Source organism: Sebastes umbrosus, chromosome 8 (assembly GCF_015220745.1).
Source record: "Sebastes umbrosus isolate fSebUmb1 chromosome 8, fSebUmb1.pri, whole genome shotgun sequence".
Lineage (NCBI taxonomy): Eukaryota > Metazoa > Chordata > Actinopteri > Perciformes > Sebastidae > Sebastes > Sebastes umbrosus.
In genome coordinates, this window is record NC_051276.1 from 25,580,839 (window position 1) to 25,597,428 (window position 16,590).

The following is a 16,590-nucleotide window of genomic DNA, read 5'->3' on the forward strand; positions in this document are numbered from 1 at the left end:
TCAATCCTTTCCATTCAGCTGAAACATTAGAGGGAATTACAAGGCTAAAACCTCACTGCCTTGTTGTTCAAGCTGCACTCACCTCACACCAGCAGCACTCTCTCCATTCTTACTTCTTCTTCACTGCTTCTCTCTGCTGGACAGGACTTGACTCTACTGAGAGCTGAGCTACAGAACTGCTGTTTCTTCTCACTCTGTGCACTCTTTCTCAATTCTCTCTCCATAAGGAGGGTGGGAGAGAAAAATGTTCCACTATTGGTGTAAACTAAAGCACAGCACTGCTCTGGAGCATTATTGGACAGCTGCCTCCTCCAATCCTGTGAGGCTCTGAGCCCAGCGCTTCCCTTCCCAAATAAGAGTCCTGTTATTCAGCAGGAGGGGAGGTGAACTCATGACAATAACAGCCTGTTGTGAAGACAAATCGCTCAGCTACTGTACATGTCAAACTTTTATACTCTGGTTTATACTTTGCAGAATACACTTTCACCAAATAAGAGTGTTATTTGCAAGTCAGTTTTCTACACAACTACGTATAAATACCAGTTCATGTGTAAATACAAGTCTTGATGCTGCTGGTCTTTATTTTGTCCTTTTATCAATGACTTTATTGATTGTTTTTTCATCATTTAGTCTAAAAAAGGGCTGAATATTGTTAAAAAATGCTTGTCAAATTAAATTTTATTCAATCTAGAGTAAAATAAATCAGAAGAAACAGCAAATCCACCACTTTCGAAAAGCTACTATAAAACAAAACAAGCAAATTGAAGCAATATGGGAATTTAACTAATGACTATTTTCATTATTGATTACACTGTTATTTATTATTTTTTTATTAAATGAGTAAGGGTTTAATTAGTATAGGCAATACAAGTTCAGAAACATGTGAGAAAGGTCAATCATAATCCGTCAAAGTCCATTAGTGACGTCTTAAAATAGATTGTTTTATCCAACCAACGTTTCAAAACCCAAAGATATTAAATTTTATTCAACTTACAATTAAATAAAACATTTTTTAAGCAGCAAATTCACACAATTAAGAAGCTTGAACAAACAAATATTAGTTTTATATATATATATATATAATTAAATGACTAACAATCAGTTATCTAAATTTCTATTGATTTATTATTTGTAGGAACTTATGTTTTACTTTGCACTATCAATTTATCATTTTACTGCCAAATATTTACAGGTTCCAGCTTCTCAAAATGTGAAGGTTTGCTGCTTTTCTTGTCAAATATGATAGTAAACTAAATTTTTTGGAGATTTTTGACTGTTAGTTGGACAAAACAAGCAATTTGAAGACATCTAATTGGGCTCTGGGGAATTATTTTCTGATATTTTATAGGAAAAAAACAAAACGATTAAACAAGAAAACTTTCTGCAGAAAATAATTGTTAGTTGCAGTCCTAAACCTAGTATATTACTAAATAAAAGTTAATTTAAACATTTAAAACCATTCATGCCAGATTGTGCATCAATAAAGCTCTTTTTCTTTATTTTTAGGAACATTTTTTAGAAAGTTTAAGAGCACTTCTTAAGACAAAACCCACGTTGTGTTTTCTCCTGCACAGACGTGAAATGAGCACATCCTGTTTTTTTTGTCTGGTATAAATAATCTGTGAGGCAGCAGCACAGTCACGGTCTTGTGCTGTCTGGTCCCCCCCCCACTGGCACGAGTTACTGACCAGCCATATCACACACAGGAGTGACAGGCAGCCCTCTGGTACCACAGGGACCCTGAACAGCTGAGCGATGACCTCATGAACACAGGACAACTGAAGCTCCAGTGACGAGAGACCAGGAGTCTGCTCCAGTTATCAGCAGCTGTTACATTGTCAATTTGTCAGAGATTACACAACAGTTAGACAGCCAGCACTGACAGGCAGCACACTGTCCTTTCCTCTATTCAAAAACTATCAGGACTATATTATAAAATGTGGTATCTTTTAAACATTTCCCGGTCTTCCACTACAATCATCCCCGCCTAAAAAACTGTTTGCACAACCAGAGAATGACACATTTTTGGGGGATGAAGTGCACGTTTCCCAAAATGAGCTCCACCAACATGAGTAAGCACTGCTAGTATTTAAGGAATTTTAAAAGGGACCCACTCCCTATGTAGAGATGAAGGGCTCTTCTAATGAAAACACAATGATTATTACTTTCAGGTGATTATACACTAATGAAAACATGGTTATGAATATTATATTCCATTTCTGCTAATAGATCCCATGAAATGTTACACACGGTTCCTATATTTTGATGCTAATACTTATACTTTTACTAAAGTAAGATTTTGAATGCAGGGCTTTTACTTGTAACAGTATACAGAACAGTAGTAGTATTTTTACACTGTAGTATTGCTACTTTTACTACAAAAAATATCTGAGTACTTCTTCTATCACTTTTTGGACAATTCATACCTACGGAGAAATAAATGAGGGATTTTGTACAGTGACTTTTAGAGCTGAAATGTTCGTCAACAGGAAATTAATAAATAATCATCATTTATCAAGCAACAACACCAAACATCTGCTGGTTCCAGCTTCTCCAATGTGAAAATTAGGTAGTTTTATATCATTAAACATCAAATATCTTTGGGTTTTGGACTGTTGGTCCGACAAAACAAGTAATGTGAAGATGTGATGGATAATTTCTTTTTGTAGACTTAAAGGTGCTCTATACAATATCCAGAGCATTAATATATCATCAACAACTATTTGCTATGTAAAGATATAGAGGAGTAATGTCTACCTGAGCAGAGAATGAAGTCTCTCTCCCACAGAGCTTCTCTGTGCTTTGTTGACAAAGCCGGGCTGGCTGCACATGCTTTTAATGCATGTTAGTGCATGTGAGCATGCCTCACTGGCTAGCACATGCCAGCTGCTCTGCGCTGCTCTCATACGGCAGTTACAGCTGATAACTCCGTCCTGACCGGCGGCGCCTTTGCGGAAGTGTAGCCCCACCCTCCGGTTCCCCCCCAGGTTAACACTGTTAGATCTGTCAGCACTGTCTGCTGTCGTTTTCCCCGTTAGCGCTGTTAGCACCGTTAGCTAAGAGCTGCCGGCTCCATGTTGCCATGTTGAGAGCCGTGCAGAGGCAATAGAAATGCTCCCAATCTCGCATTTAGCACCTGTAACCGATCTTATATATGGAAATTAGCCAACTGAGGGGATTTGTAATTACTGAACTAAACATTATGTAAGTCAACAACTTAAAAAAATAAAATCCAGAGCTTTGCACACAGCTTCCAAGCCCTGCTCTACTTCTCTCAGCTGGGATATTCAAATGTTTCAGCCTAATTATCCAACATTAGCCCCACATTCATTCTGCATAAGCTCTAAAGGAAATGTGGCTGTTCAACTTTCTCACTCGCAGGTTTTCCAGCAGCTACTTCACTCACGTCTTTCACAGATGATTTCCAGGCCAGATGTGCAGACGGAACACAGTTGTTCTTTATATTAAAGTCAAATGCGTTGACATCCGTAAGAAGCCACAGTCTAATTATTCACACTTCAAGTTCACTAGTGGCACCAGCACGTTTTAGGCTTCTCATGACTCGTCTGTACGCGAGTAATAAAGATATTTTGTTTGCTTTTTGTATATTTTTATGACATCTGAAATACTGCACCCACTGACACCTTTCTGCAACTCCTTTTCAGAAACTTCAAGCCCATGACCTTTCTCTCTGCCTGTGTTTGCTCTTAAAATACTGCACTGAAGGCCAAGTTTGGGCCTTGCTGTTAAAATCTGTGAGGAAAAATATACAACCAGGGCTTGGCTTATTTTGCACTGGCTCTATAAAAGTCTAAATTTAGAGCTGACAAAAGCCTTTTAACATCAACAGTGCCCTCAGAGAGACAGATTAAATGAGGCTACAGGTCTAAATCTGTCTGCCAGTTGTTTGTTATCCAAACGGTGCACAGAAATCGCTGATTTATTAATTCTGTACCTCTTTCACCATTTAGAAAACTTAACACGTATAGTATACGCATTAGAGGCTTCTCTATGCTACGAAAGCATGCAGCTTATAATGTGCTTAATGGCCGTTGCCATTCAGTGTAAAAAGGTGCATTATAGGTAGGGATGGGACGATTCACCCATCTCCCAATTCAATACTATCACGATACTTGAGTGCCGATTCAATATGTATTGCGATTCAATATTGCGATTTATTGTGCTTCTTGGTAACTTTTTTTAACACTAGACCATGGGAAAAAGTTGAATAATACACTTCTAGGGACAATATCTAAATGAATACAGTAAGAATGTTTGATTTTCAGCACGTATGTAGTCAGAGATACACTGAAGTCAAATATATCAGTCATTGTCAGGCATTATTTATCACATTTTTTCCAGCAACCCAAAAACCAAAGAATAAAAGACATTTCCCTCACAAATTAGTGGTATTTTCCTTTTAATTTATAAGGGACATGTAATGTTTTATACTTCTGGTGTATATATAAAATAATCTTATTTCTATATATGTATTTTGTTTATATAGTTCCCTTTGTTAACACCTTATTTTGAAAACCGGACATAGTCACGTGTGTATACCTCCGGCCGACTTGTCCACCTTTACAGCCTCGTTGTGTATACTCACGCTCACATGACCGTGGTGTATTACCTTTATAGCTTAACGTTAGCTTTTTAATTCTGGTGATAAAAGTGGTGTTGAATTGTGAAGCTTATTAAGTATCATAAATGCTTTTTTTCGAGGGATCCGGGTCGGCCTACAAAAATACATCATCCCTGCAGTAATCAAGACACCAAATGAGGAACTATCTTTTGGAAGAACGATGGTGGACAGTAAGGTATGTGCCTTACTGAGACACTTTATGTTGATTTATCCCTTTATTTTTCCTCTTTATTTTGACAGAAAACTCCTTGTAAAAACAGTAAATAGTGGAAAAACTGCACCTCTGAGGAGAGAGTGTCGCCAGATATTTCTTACGATTGCACAAAGTCATCAGACAGACACTTAACTGTTAAACTGTTGTACTGGTCTCATACACACAGCTGCAGAGTGGAATAATACAGTGTAGTACTCATACTCGGTGCATTGCACTGAGTGAGAGCAAAGTATGATGCAAGTGCCTGGGTGGAGGGGACTCTAGTGGCCCCACATATACACTCACACATACACACTAATACACACATACTGTACAGGTCCTTTCTCATACAACCAGCCTGGTATTTCCTGGCTCTGCCCGTGAGCTCTATACGCCTAATTACTCTCACAAGAAAAGTAGAGCCAGCATTTGATCAACGCCTCATAGTGCAGCAGCTCAACACTAGGAACAGTGAGACACATCCGTTCATATAAAAAAAAAAAACAGGAAACAAAACAAAGAGGACAAAAAGTACATTAAAGCTGCACATTCCTGCCCTTTTCAAACTGAAAACAGGCAGGACAGACGGAGCAAAGCAGAGCCGCCAACTGTGATCTATTAGCTTCTTCTAGAAAGTCACAGGGCCGTGCCAGACTCTGCTGCCAAATTCAACAACTTAACTCTGTACATGATGATGCAGACTAGAGGAAATGTTTGGGCTTCCTCTGCAAACATCGAGGCAGCTTGAAAAACTTTGCCCGTATCGGCCTTTTCTCATAGATGGTCAAGCAAAACAATCAGACATGTTAGACTGGTTTATTTCTCGTAAACAGATCTACAAAACGGGAATTTTTTACCAAAACAACCATTTAGAAACAGGGGATATCAAACTCTAGGTGTGCCACATTATATGCAGCTATTTAAATATGTTTTGTAGGATGTTTTGGGGTTGTTTTTGTCGTGGCAAATGGGTGTGATCAACAGTAAACTGAAGTGTGTCTTTACTGTAACACCGGGTCTGTAATTGGCTTCAGTGACGCTGTTTTTCATGGATGGTGGTCTCTCAACCTCAAACTAGATGCGGCTTCAGGGAAGATAGCTCATTAAGCCGAGTGTGATAAGTGTTAAAACAGAACAACGACCAGCTGGAGGGGAAGACACGACCAACAAAAGACTAATGCATCAAAGCAAAAATGTGGCAAAGTGTAACTTTTATTAGAGGTCAAAACTGACAAACTTTACTTGCTAAGGTCTTTACAGACCGCCATGGACAGACGTGCTACATGCTTCTCTTTACATAGTGGATCACCATCTACAAAAACTTTAAATTTAAACTATCTAAATTGCAGGTGCAACACTAAAGATGTTCCAAGAACATTTTTTCCTTCCCGATATCGATTCCGATACCTGAACTTGCAGTACGGCCGATACCGATAAAAGAATATACTGTATATAGTTTTATAAGCTGACATTTTCCTCACTCTAACTCCTGTTACCGTTACACTCTCCGCTCCACGTAACTACCTGTTAAATGTGTGTTGCACGTTCAGTTCGGCTCTGTTCTGTTATTGCAGGTGTGTGTATGCGGCGATTTTCGAAAAGTAATTGTGCTTGGAATGCACATCCCTATTATATAAATAATAAAATGGTTTATATAGTGCACAATGGTGGGCTGATTTGCCTCTGTACATTGCATCTCTTGCAGCGTGACTACTGTATTGTACATGCCTTCATTATTGAAGCTAAAATAATATACTGTTCAGCCCTACTGGCTGCAGAAGGCTGACAATGAACCGATTAGTGCACACTAAAGTTAGTCACACTTTAACAAACCTGTTCCACATCTATTCATCAAACACTGTTGTGTAAAGAGTGAATAAAACAAACCATTATCCCGTTTAGTTTACAAAGACACAGCGCTCTGCCCCATTTGGCACACATTATTATAAGCTAACAGCACTTACACAAACACACACAATAGGAAAGTGACTGATGGGGCACAGTCAGAAAACAGTACCACGGGGGTATTTCAAGAGGCAGCTGGGTAACTTTCCCCGCTGCACAAACAAAACCACTTTAGTGGGTTTTGAATGAGCTGCGGGGGGTCGACCCGTCGGCACGACTCTGACCGCCGCTCGCTGGGTTTTCTGTCCACAAGAGACTGGTGGCATTCAAGTCAGGCCAAAGCCATGATGGTCTGCTCTGAGCCATGACTCAGCCTCTGCAGGGTTTTTATTTTAGAAGACTTGATGGACATGAGGGAAGATGTTTTTGGTGCTCTGGGGTTTTCTTTTTTTTATGTTGATTTGGCAGCAGACAAAAATCACATTTAAGATCTTTAGAATTTGTAATCAGTTTGTAAAAATGTCAACATTACGAGGGATATTAGCATAATCACTGATACTTCTTAATGCTGTTTTTAAATGTTTTCCTAAATAAACTAGACAACTTTTGACGACCACATTCAGTAAATATTTTAGGAATAGTATTTTAAGACATTGGCCCTGCAGCTGAATGCAGTGAATATTACTCAAGTTAAATTGGGATCTGCTGAAGTTTTATTTGAAATATGTGCTTGATGCTTTGTTGCTCAATGCACTGAGGCGTCCCACATCCCACATTTGGCAGTTATTTCATTTTTGCAGGCCATTTTCAGTTTGCAGACTTTCTATTAAAAATTCTACAAAAGTCTTAAGACCAAGCCGACAACTCCTGCAGAAGCACAGAAGACATAATGCAAATGTTTAACAGGCTGAGTGGCACTCCTCTCAAACTAAACGTCATGTGTAAAATCAGTGAAGTGTCCCTTTAAAAGAACTGGATACTGCAAACAAAACAAAAGCTTAACTGGTAATATTTCGGCTTCTAAAACCAACAACCCCGATGCAGAGAACTGAATGACGGATTACTTTTTCCTCAAGATATTAGGCAGACAACCTGATCTCCAACTTTATAATTTAGACTGAATACTACCTATTTTTGAGTGGCCATTACTCTGGAGCATCTCTGCATTAAAAGGTTAAGTTTGGCTGTCTTATCAAAATTCTTTCGGTGCAGCAGGTGACCACGTTGGCATGTTAGCTGCCAACACTGCAGAGAAGCTATTTTTACAATTTGTAGCGGGGGGGGAGGAGGTTAGCAGTGTTAGCGTAGCATTCCTCAGCATTTTTCACATTCTGTAAAAATGGACAATAAAAACACTGATGGTTTCGTAGCCTTTGAAGTGGATCCACACATTTTTTTTCCTGACAAGATATACATACTAAGAAGAAAAGGTATCATATCTCAGAGTCGTATCGACATGGAGGTGGCAGACTGACGCTGAAAGCATCTGTCCTGCATGCTGCGCATTCCTGGAGGGATTTTGGAAGTAAGAAGCTTCACTCTCTCCTGTTAGTCTGGACAGGAATGTGAGCCGTCTGCAGGTGTGTGTGTGTGTGTGTGTTTGGAGCTGACAGCGTTTATTTCACACTGAAGAGAGGAAATCTTCTCTACAAGTCGAGCCGTGTGAACGCACACAACCTCTAAAGATGAAAATAACTTACAGAGGGACGAATAAGTGTTTTTTTGTCTACTTTAAGATAATGTCTAACTTTCCTGCAAGTATGCGAGATTTCCATGAAAAGATTATGTGAACAAATACATACAGCACAAATTAACATAAACAATTTCCCATATTTCATAGTATTGCAAAAATCTCATATATAGATCAAACTGATGTAAAAAACTTGTCAAAATATTAATTTCAACCATATCACTTAGCTCTAGATATAACGGATCGGTCATGACTTTAAATCTTATTTTTATAAATTCTTAATGCAAGAATGAAAAGCTTTCACTTCTGTGTGGCGTTAAGACAAGAGACAGATGTGATGCAGGAGCGGACCAGTTAAATATACATGCCTGACGTATAGGCCTGAAACTGGACACCTACATCTACGTTTAGCCCCATTGTATCCTCATCCAGCCAAGTTTATTTTAGTGAGGATGAGCACATGTTGTTCGTGAGGCAGCCAGGAATCATTTTACATGTTAAAGTGTATTATTAAGCCACAGTGTGCTGGAGGAAACCAACTTTTCCTTCTACAATACGACCATGATGATTCTGATAAACACGATGCTCGTACAAAGTAGAAAAAAATCCTACTTTCACTTAAGAAAATATATAAATACAACATGCTACATTATCTCCAAAACATGCACAATCAAAATCCAAAGAAAATGGAACCTCATATGATAAAAAATAATGTAACAAAAGGGGTTGGTTTACCTGGGCCATTGCCATTCACGTGCATGGTTTGAGCCATGGCTGCAGCTGTGTGCTCTCAGTCCCACAACAAGACCTACTGCGGTCATGCAACTGCCATGCATCAAGTCCAGATTACCATGCAACCTACAGACTGGGACAAAACACAAAAGCAAACATTTTACTCACATGTCAAGTTAGTCATAAAGAGTCACATGCAGACAGGTTAAGCAGCAAAAGCTCTTTATATCACAGAACTCTGCAGATATCTTATTATCATCTTCTCCACATGAAGTGATATTATATCAACCAACAATATACAAACACCAGAAAAAGTTTCAAACATCTCAGAACAAAAACTTTTTATAACAATTTGACTTTCATTAGAAGAGTCCTGTCAATAAAACTGCTGATTTAAACATAAAATCTCTTATTTTCTCTTTGCTTCAGTAATTTGACAACTGATTTGTCCTTAAACTTGACATGGCAATCTTAAAGTAACCGACTTGTTGACATTACATTATGGTCTCATCAGTGGAACCACAGTTAACAAATGTAAAGTATAACAGAGCAACGGTCAAAAAATGTTGCTAAAGTTTGACCAGTGGTGGAAGAAGTACCCCGATCCTTTACTTTAGCAAAAGTACCAATAGCAAAATCTATGATTATAACCAAATTGACTTTAAATAGCATTTTACTGTTGTAGCTGCTTGGGGTTTAGTTTAGTTTTATTACATTATTTGACAAGGACAGTGCATATTTATAATATATCTGAAAATATACCAGAGTTGGCCAGAAAGGCTTATTTTCATCTGTAGTCCCCGGGCAGTGAAGCTCATTTTAACTACTTTATATACAGTTAGCTGTAAATGTAAATACTCAAGTAAAGTACAAGTACATCAAAACTGTGCTTCAGTACAGTACTTGAGTAAATGTACTTAGTTACATTCCACTGCAGACTACATGTGAGGTCTCCGTCCGACATGTATTTTATGTTCCTTTTTCTTTGTGAAAGTTGAAGCCCACTTTAAGCGATCGACAGCGCTGACCTCTGGCTTTTTCACAGGTGTGTTTGCGTCTGACATTTATGAACATAGAAGGTCCTGTGTGCACTGGCCTGGTCATCATCAATGGACACATTATGAGCACGAACAAAAGAGCTATTCTCTCCTTATAAAAAAGGAGCCAACATGAGGGGAAAAAGTCGACTTCATGGGCCAAAGAGAGGCCTGGTTTGTTAAATGAGCATCTGGAGGAGTAAAGATGCAGACAAGGTTGGCTCAGATAGACCCAGGCCCCTTTTTATACTCTCTATGACCTCAGACTCTATTTACCAGCAAGACTGGCGACCTCGGATCCTCTGCCCTGTTGATCACTGACTCCAGAAGTGGGATCCAGGCCCCCTAGTGGTCTTTAAGAGGGTCCTTAAGGGTCCTCAGCAAAATAAGACAGGCATATAAATAAATATGAAATATGATGGAAACATGTGAAATAAGTCATTCTACAGTGTGTGCACTAACCATTTATAGCTTTATTTGTATTAGCAGCTCTAGTCTCTATTTTTCTGTTTATCATTTTACTGAAAACTTTTTACATCTTCAAATCTTGTTTTCATTTTGGGGGAAAATCTGTACAAACTGGGGAAGAATGGATTCCCATGTCACATCATAAAAATATTCTTCTAAGTACAATAGGGAGAAGTAGTTCTGTCAGTCATTATGATGTGAGAGAATCAGTATACACTCAGTTTATTAGGTACAACAAGCTAATGCAGTCTAGTACAACAACCCTGCAATAAATCACACCTTCATTAGACTACTACTCTTGAATTTCCCTTGGGATCAATAAAGTTACTATCTACAAGGCCACCAAAAACAAAATGCCATAAAGTTAAACCGACACCTCTCTAAATACTGAGCTGAACCGAATGACATACCTCCATCAGTAAAAGGTATTAGACTATTAGTTTTAGCTACAGTAGTTGTACCTAATGAACAAGCAACAAGGTCTATATTGTAATATTCCCAGAATTTAATGTAGAAACTGTTCACAGTTGAAATAATCAGATGTCTGTTTTTGGGTTATCCAGTTAAAGTGACAAATCAAAGTACTTCATAAGGTTGATGCACAAAACCTGTAAAGCTAATATAGTCATTACGCAGTCGGGTTTAGACTTCACAATGTCAGTGTGATAATAGCCCGACCCGACAGACGTAGGGGCATCAGAAACAGGAGCTTTTTCTGACCACAAGACAGCGAGTATAATACACTCCACTTCAGACGCCATTTTTGTTTACATTCTACTGTAGGTCCCTAGATGACATCACACAGGTTGTGAAAGACGGCAAGCTATGATCGGTCAGGGAACAACGTGTAGTCTGTCGCGTATTTCGGTCAAGTCACGGCAAGAATTTTTGACTCTATAATCGCCTAACCTGACACAGTGACCATCATAACAGAACAAAATATTGTGAAATCTGGACATGGCATTACACAATGGTGTACTAGAAACAGGGTTAATAAAGAGGAAGCTACCTCAGTAGAAACAGTACAGCAACATTTCCACCTTTGCATGTGTACAGTATGTATTACAAACCTATCTGAGAGGTACAACTGATCAATAGTGGTCTTTTGATCCATATGAGGTCACTGTCAGTGGTCACTTTGCAGGCGAGCTTCCACTGCTCTGCAGCAGCAACACATGTAGATCCTTGTTGACAGTGCGCACCCAAATAAAAGCAGCGCAGCAACTTCATCAAGCCGATGTGTCTAAATACAAACTGTCCGTCATCCCAAGGACTGATTATAGATCTGATACAGAGAGGAATGAGACACGAATCAACCGTTACAGAGCACACCGGACTGTTCCAACACCCAAATAGACCTGAATCTATTTAGTCTTTAGTCCCTCCTCCTCTGAGCTACTCTCCCTCATATTTAAAATAAGCTACGGCATGTGAAGTAACAAGTTAGCCTCTAGAAACCTCTTAACTGCCCTTGACACTGTGCCATTTGGAGGAAAATCTGCTGCTTTAGGGTAAAAAACAAGAAGAGGATAATGTTCATCCTGAGCAAAAGCACCAAAAGCCTTTGAAGGAGTGAATGTAGATGGACCAAAATTAAAAAATATAGTAAGCCTTTGACTAAATAAGCAGTTAGAAACAACGAGGTTCATGGAAAATATCACTTTTCTTTTGAAAAACACTGACATTAATAACAAACTAATATTTTAGGAAGCATCTTCAAGGAGTCAAGATGACTTTATTGGCTAGAACATCACCTTCATGTTGTTGCAGCAAAAGATTTGGAGCCAAATTACTGATATATAACAGACACTGAGGCCTTCCAGACAGCATGAACAGAGGCTCTAAACAAAACTGACACCTATCACAACAATGAGTGTGCAGATAGAGACCAAAGGATGAGACCGGTATGACACTTAAGCTTCTCCTTTCACCTCCTGTTGGGAGGAGGGTTCGAAACTGAGGCAAAAACAAGCGTAAACATACTACAAACACGTATAAAAGAGACAACATGCACATAGTTGTATGCATATAACTGCAAATGCAAAATACAAGCTCTTCTTGCCGACTACATGCAAAAATATTATGAACAAAAAAAAAAAACATTAGACTGACCAAACATCTCCCAAGCTTCCGGTTCCATGGGCTGCAAGAAAGCAAACCTGAAGGAAGGAGCAGGAAATCCTCAGATATACGATGCAGCAAAGAAAACAAGCTCATTGTCATCATAACCAGCATCACTTATTCCTAACTTCTGAACGGTAATGTATGTCTGACTATGCGCATTAGATCCTGCAGCATTACTCTGTTCAACGGGCCACAACAGCAGCTTGTTTTCACTGTTAACCTCACGCGACCCCAAATGCTGAAAAAATGGTTTGTTGGAATCAATTCCTCAAACATCTGCTGGATAAAAAGGTCTAGTAATGTAATGTAATAAGCCTCAATGTCTGCTTTAAACTCCAGCAATGAAGTCTTTAAAAAAAAAAAGGAAAAGTTTACTTTCAAGTGAGTCCACCCAGTTTTACTGAGTTATTATGCAACCCACTGGAGCCTCGTGTGATCCTGAGGGTATTCAGTGAAATGCTGAAATACCAACACGTCGAGTTGTGAATTATGAGTAGAAATGTCTTCAATATGTTGATCAGTAACTGAATGCCATGTTGCTGTGTAGCAGAAAAGATAGAGGAAAAGTGCAGACTAGTCCTTTAAAATCTTAGTAGGACAGCAAGGTTTACTGTTCAGCTTCAGTTTTATGACTGTTTATAAATGCACACACACAGCGAGGTGCATGCCAGTTTAAGTTTCGGTATGAGTAGATCAACAATAAAACATGTCTTCTCCAATTTGGCTATCCTGCCTTCAGGGAGGTTTCCAGTTTCATTATATGCAGTCCATTGATCACTCATGTGGTTTATAGATTGTCATAGATGATGAACATCATCATCTTCCCAATAGAAATAGAAGGTCAGTCTACAGTCAACACTATTGGAATATCAGCTGTACATACTATGGACTGACAAATCTAACCACTGACTGAGTAGACCGCAGAGGGCCCAAAGAAAAACGGCTTCCCAGAATATTTAGCCCTACAATTGTGGTTCAATAATGATCGAGGGTCACTGACGCTTTTCTGGACAAGAAAACAAATTTAAAATCCAAGTTCCAACAATATTCTCCATTGTCATGCACCACTGTGGGGACGTCTAATAAATGTAAGTTTTAATCATTTAATTCTTCTTCTTTTGTGGCCCAAACTATTTAAAATGTAAATAATACATTTTGTGTCTGAATTATAGTTTTTATCTTGAAGGAAAGAAGAAAAACATCAATATAACAGCTGATTCATAACCTATAAACAGCAGTGGATACCAACAGCCATACTACACAGCTAAACACTGAGATCTGCTACTCTAACAATCATGCATCTTACCTGTAACTCTCATTCTAACTTCCTCCCACAGCTGGCAGGTAGCAAATACTGACTGAGTCCACAAGAACCCCCCGACTAGAGACTATACCCAGCAGCCCTCTGAGCGAGGGGAGGATAAGTTTCACGGCTAAGATTAGACAACTTCCTCAGATGACAGCCAAACGATCTGTGTCCTATAAGAGGAAACAGGACTTTAGGCTGTTTAGGGTAGAACCGACCCCTACGCTGGGCCTCCAGGTGAAGCGCATGGCGAGCTAATGGTGTTAACAACCTGCGGTCACTCTGCGCTGACCTTCAAGTCGTGGCTGAAAAACAGCTAATGAGGCAGACAATAGAGCGTAAACGGAAAGTCTTTTCATGAGCGGTTACATATTAACCAACACAGCAGCGTTTCCCTTCAGCCCTCGGCAGCTGAAGGTGAAGACAGAGAGTAAACAGGAAACCATAATCACCAAATCTTAACCAAACTGAACCGAGGACACCTTATCTGGGACCAGAGATGATCTTTAAAAATAAAAGTTAATCAAGTCATGTTAAACAATCTGTCCCTTTTAGACCTTTTAGAGTAATGCAATCTTTACAGATTGATATTTTATAAATAGTTTGAACAAAGAGAAGATAAAAAAAAAACATAGCTCACCACAATTCACTCACAGAACACACCGATTTCTACGTAGTCTGATGTGATCCAAACAGGACTCATTGAGTGTAAAAACGAAACAGAACAACGACGCGACGTTGGCAGACACAAACCAGAACAACTTGTTTTTGTTCCTCCTCAGCTGTTGCATAAATGACAGGAGCTGCAGGTGAATGTCAACTGATTTACAGAGACTCAGGTCAGGTTCCTCTTCACAGGGAGGTGTCTGTGTGTCTGAGTTCAAAAAGCAGCCGATTAAAAAATGTCCTGTGATACGGAGTGATTCGACATTCAAGACAAACACAAACGTAATTAGCATATGAATGTGTTTTGTGAGGTCACAGTGACCTTTGACCACCAAAATCTGGTCAGTTCATCCTTGAGTCCAGGTGGACGTTTGTGCCAAACCTGAAGAAATTCGCTAGAGGCATTCCTGAGATATCGCGTTCACGAAAATGGGTCGGACGTACGCAAATCAAGAAAAGAAATTGACTAGTTTCTACAATTCTATAATTAGTGAACACAAATTACTAATTTGAGGGACTAAATTAATTAATCATTATATATATATATATATGTATATATATATATACATATATATATATACATATATATACATATATATATATACATATACATATATATACATATACATATATATATATATACATACATATATATATATATATATACATATATATATATATATATATATATATATATATATACATACATATATATATATATATATACATATATATATATATATATATATATATATATATATATATATATATATATATATATACATATATATATATATACATATATATATATATATACATACATATATATATATATATATACATATATATATATATATATATATATATATATATATATATATATATATATATATATATATATATATATATATATATATATATATATATATATATATATATATATATATATATATATATATATATATATACACATATATATACCCATATATAAAAATGTCCTGCCAGGCTTCATAGAGCTTCGATGACATTTAAATGCTATTTTTTAAATCATCTTAAGTTTAAGTGTTAAATAAAGTGATTAGTGAACAAGATCCATCACAACATTTTGAAGTGCACCAAGCTGTCACATGACCACAAGTGAAAACAACTTTTCATTAAGAGTTTCCAAAATAATGTAGCAATGGCAATGAGGAAAAACATTAGATTACCACACATTAAATAAAATGCTTCTCACGAGTCAGAAGTCATCTCAAACTTCAGTTTTAAAACCACATGATGGCAAATTAGTACAAATCAGTTTAAAGCTGCGCTGATATCAAGGTGAGATCAAGAGTTTAAGGTTGCCGCTTGTTTGGGAAACAGTCGATTAAAAAGGGAAAAGTGGAATTCTGGAAGTTACAAAAGTTCAATAATGTTTCTTAAAAATCAAATCAGGACAAAAAAGTCAAACAATCAGAATTGTTATTGTCAAATGGGCCTAAATGCCATGCATGCAGAGTGTCTACACCCATTTGTTTGCCATATAAAGTGACCAACTGAAGTCTTGACAGGATGTGGTGCGACAGTTCCCATTTTCCACCATGAAAAAAACAACACAAAGCTGGGGTTTTGTAACTTGTGTATCAACAGTAAACAGCTTGAAAAGTTGAGAGAGAGCTGTAAAGGTTGCAAACCCGCTGCGCTGAATATTCAACAGGCTTGTTTTTCCCCTAATAAAAAGCTGAGGCTACAGATTTAATGGAGGGAAAAAGCCTCCAGAGAAACTGGGATATTGGAATTCAGAGCACCAGAAAAGGGCATGAAAACACAAACTGTGTGTGCAGCAGCGTGTAGAGCATTTTATCTTTCTGTGGATAATCAACATGATTGTTCACAGGTGTTTTTTTT

General features: G+C 38.0%; 1 protein-coding gene across 3 annotated transcripts in view; it reads right to left on the minus strand.

Annotated features, from left to right (window-relative positions):
- The window catches only part of kank1a (KN motif and ankyrin repeat domains 1a), a 56,655-nt gene that overhangs the window by 14,639 nt on the left and 25,426 nt on the right, over nt 1-16,590 (minus strand). The window contains exons 1-2 of one of the 3 annotated variants that reach the window (XM_037776851.1): nt 14,678-14,782; nt 9,106-9,235 (exon numbers count right to left, since the gene is read on the minus strand). In XM_037776851.1, coding sequence (XP_037632779.1) covers nt 9,106-9,142 — 37 coding nt within the window. In that variant the 5' untranslated portion in view covers nt 9,143-9,235; nt 14,678-14,782. Of the gene's footprint in view, nt 1-9,105; nt 9,236-12,719; nt 12,767-14,037; nt 14,144-14,677; nt 14,783-16,590 lie in introns of those variants that run through there. The other 2 variants (XM_037776852.1, XM_037776850.1) reach the window with 2 other exon arrangements.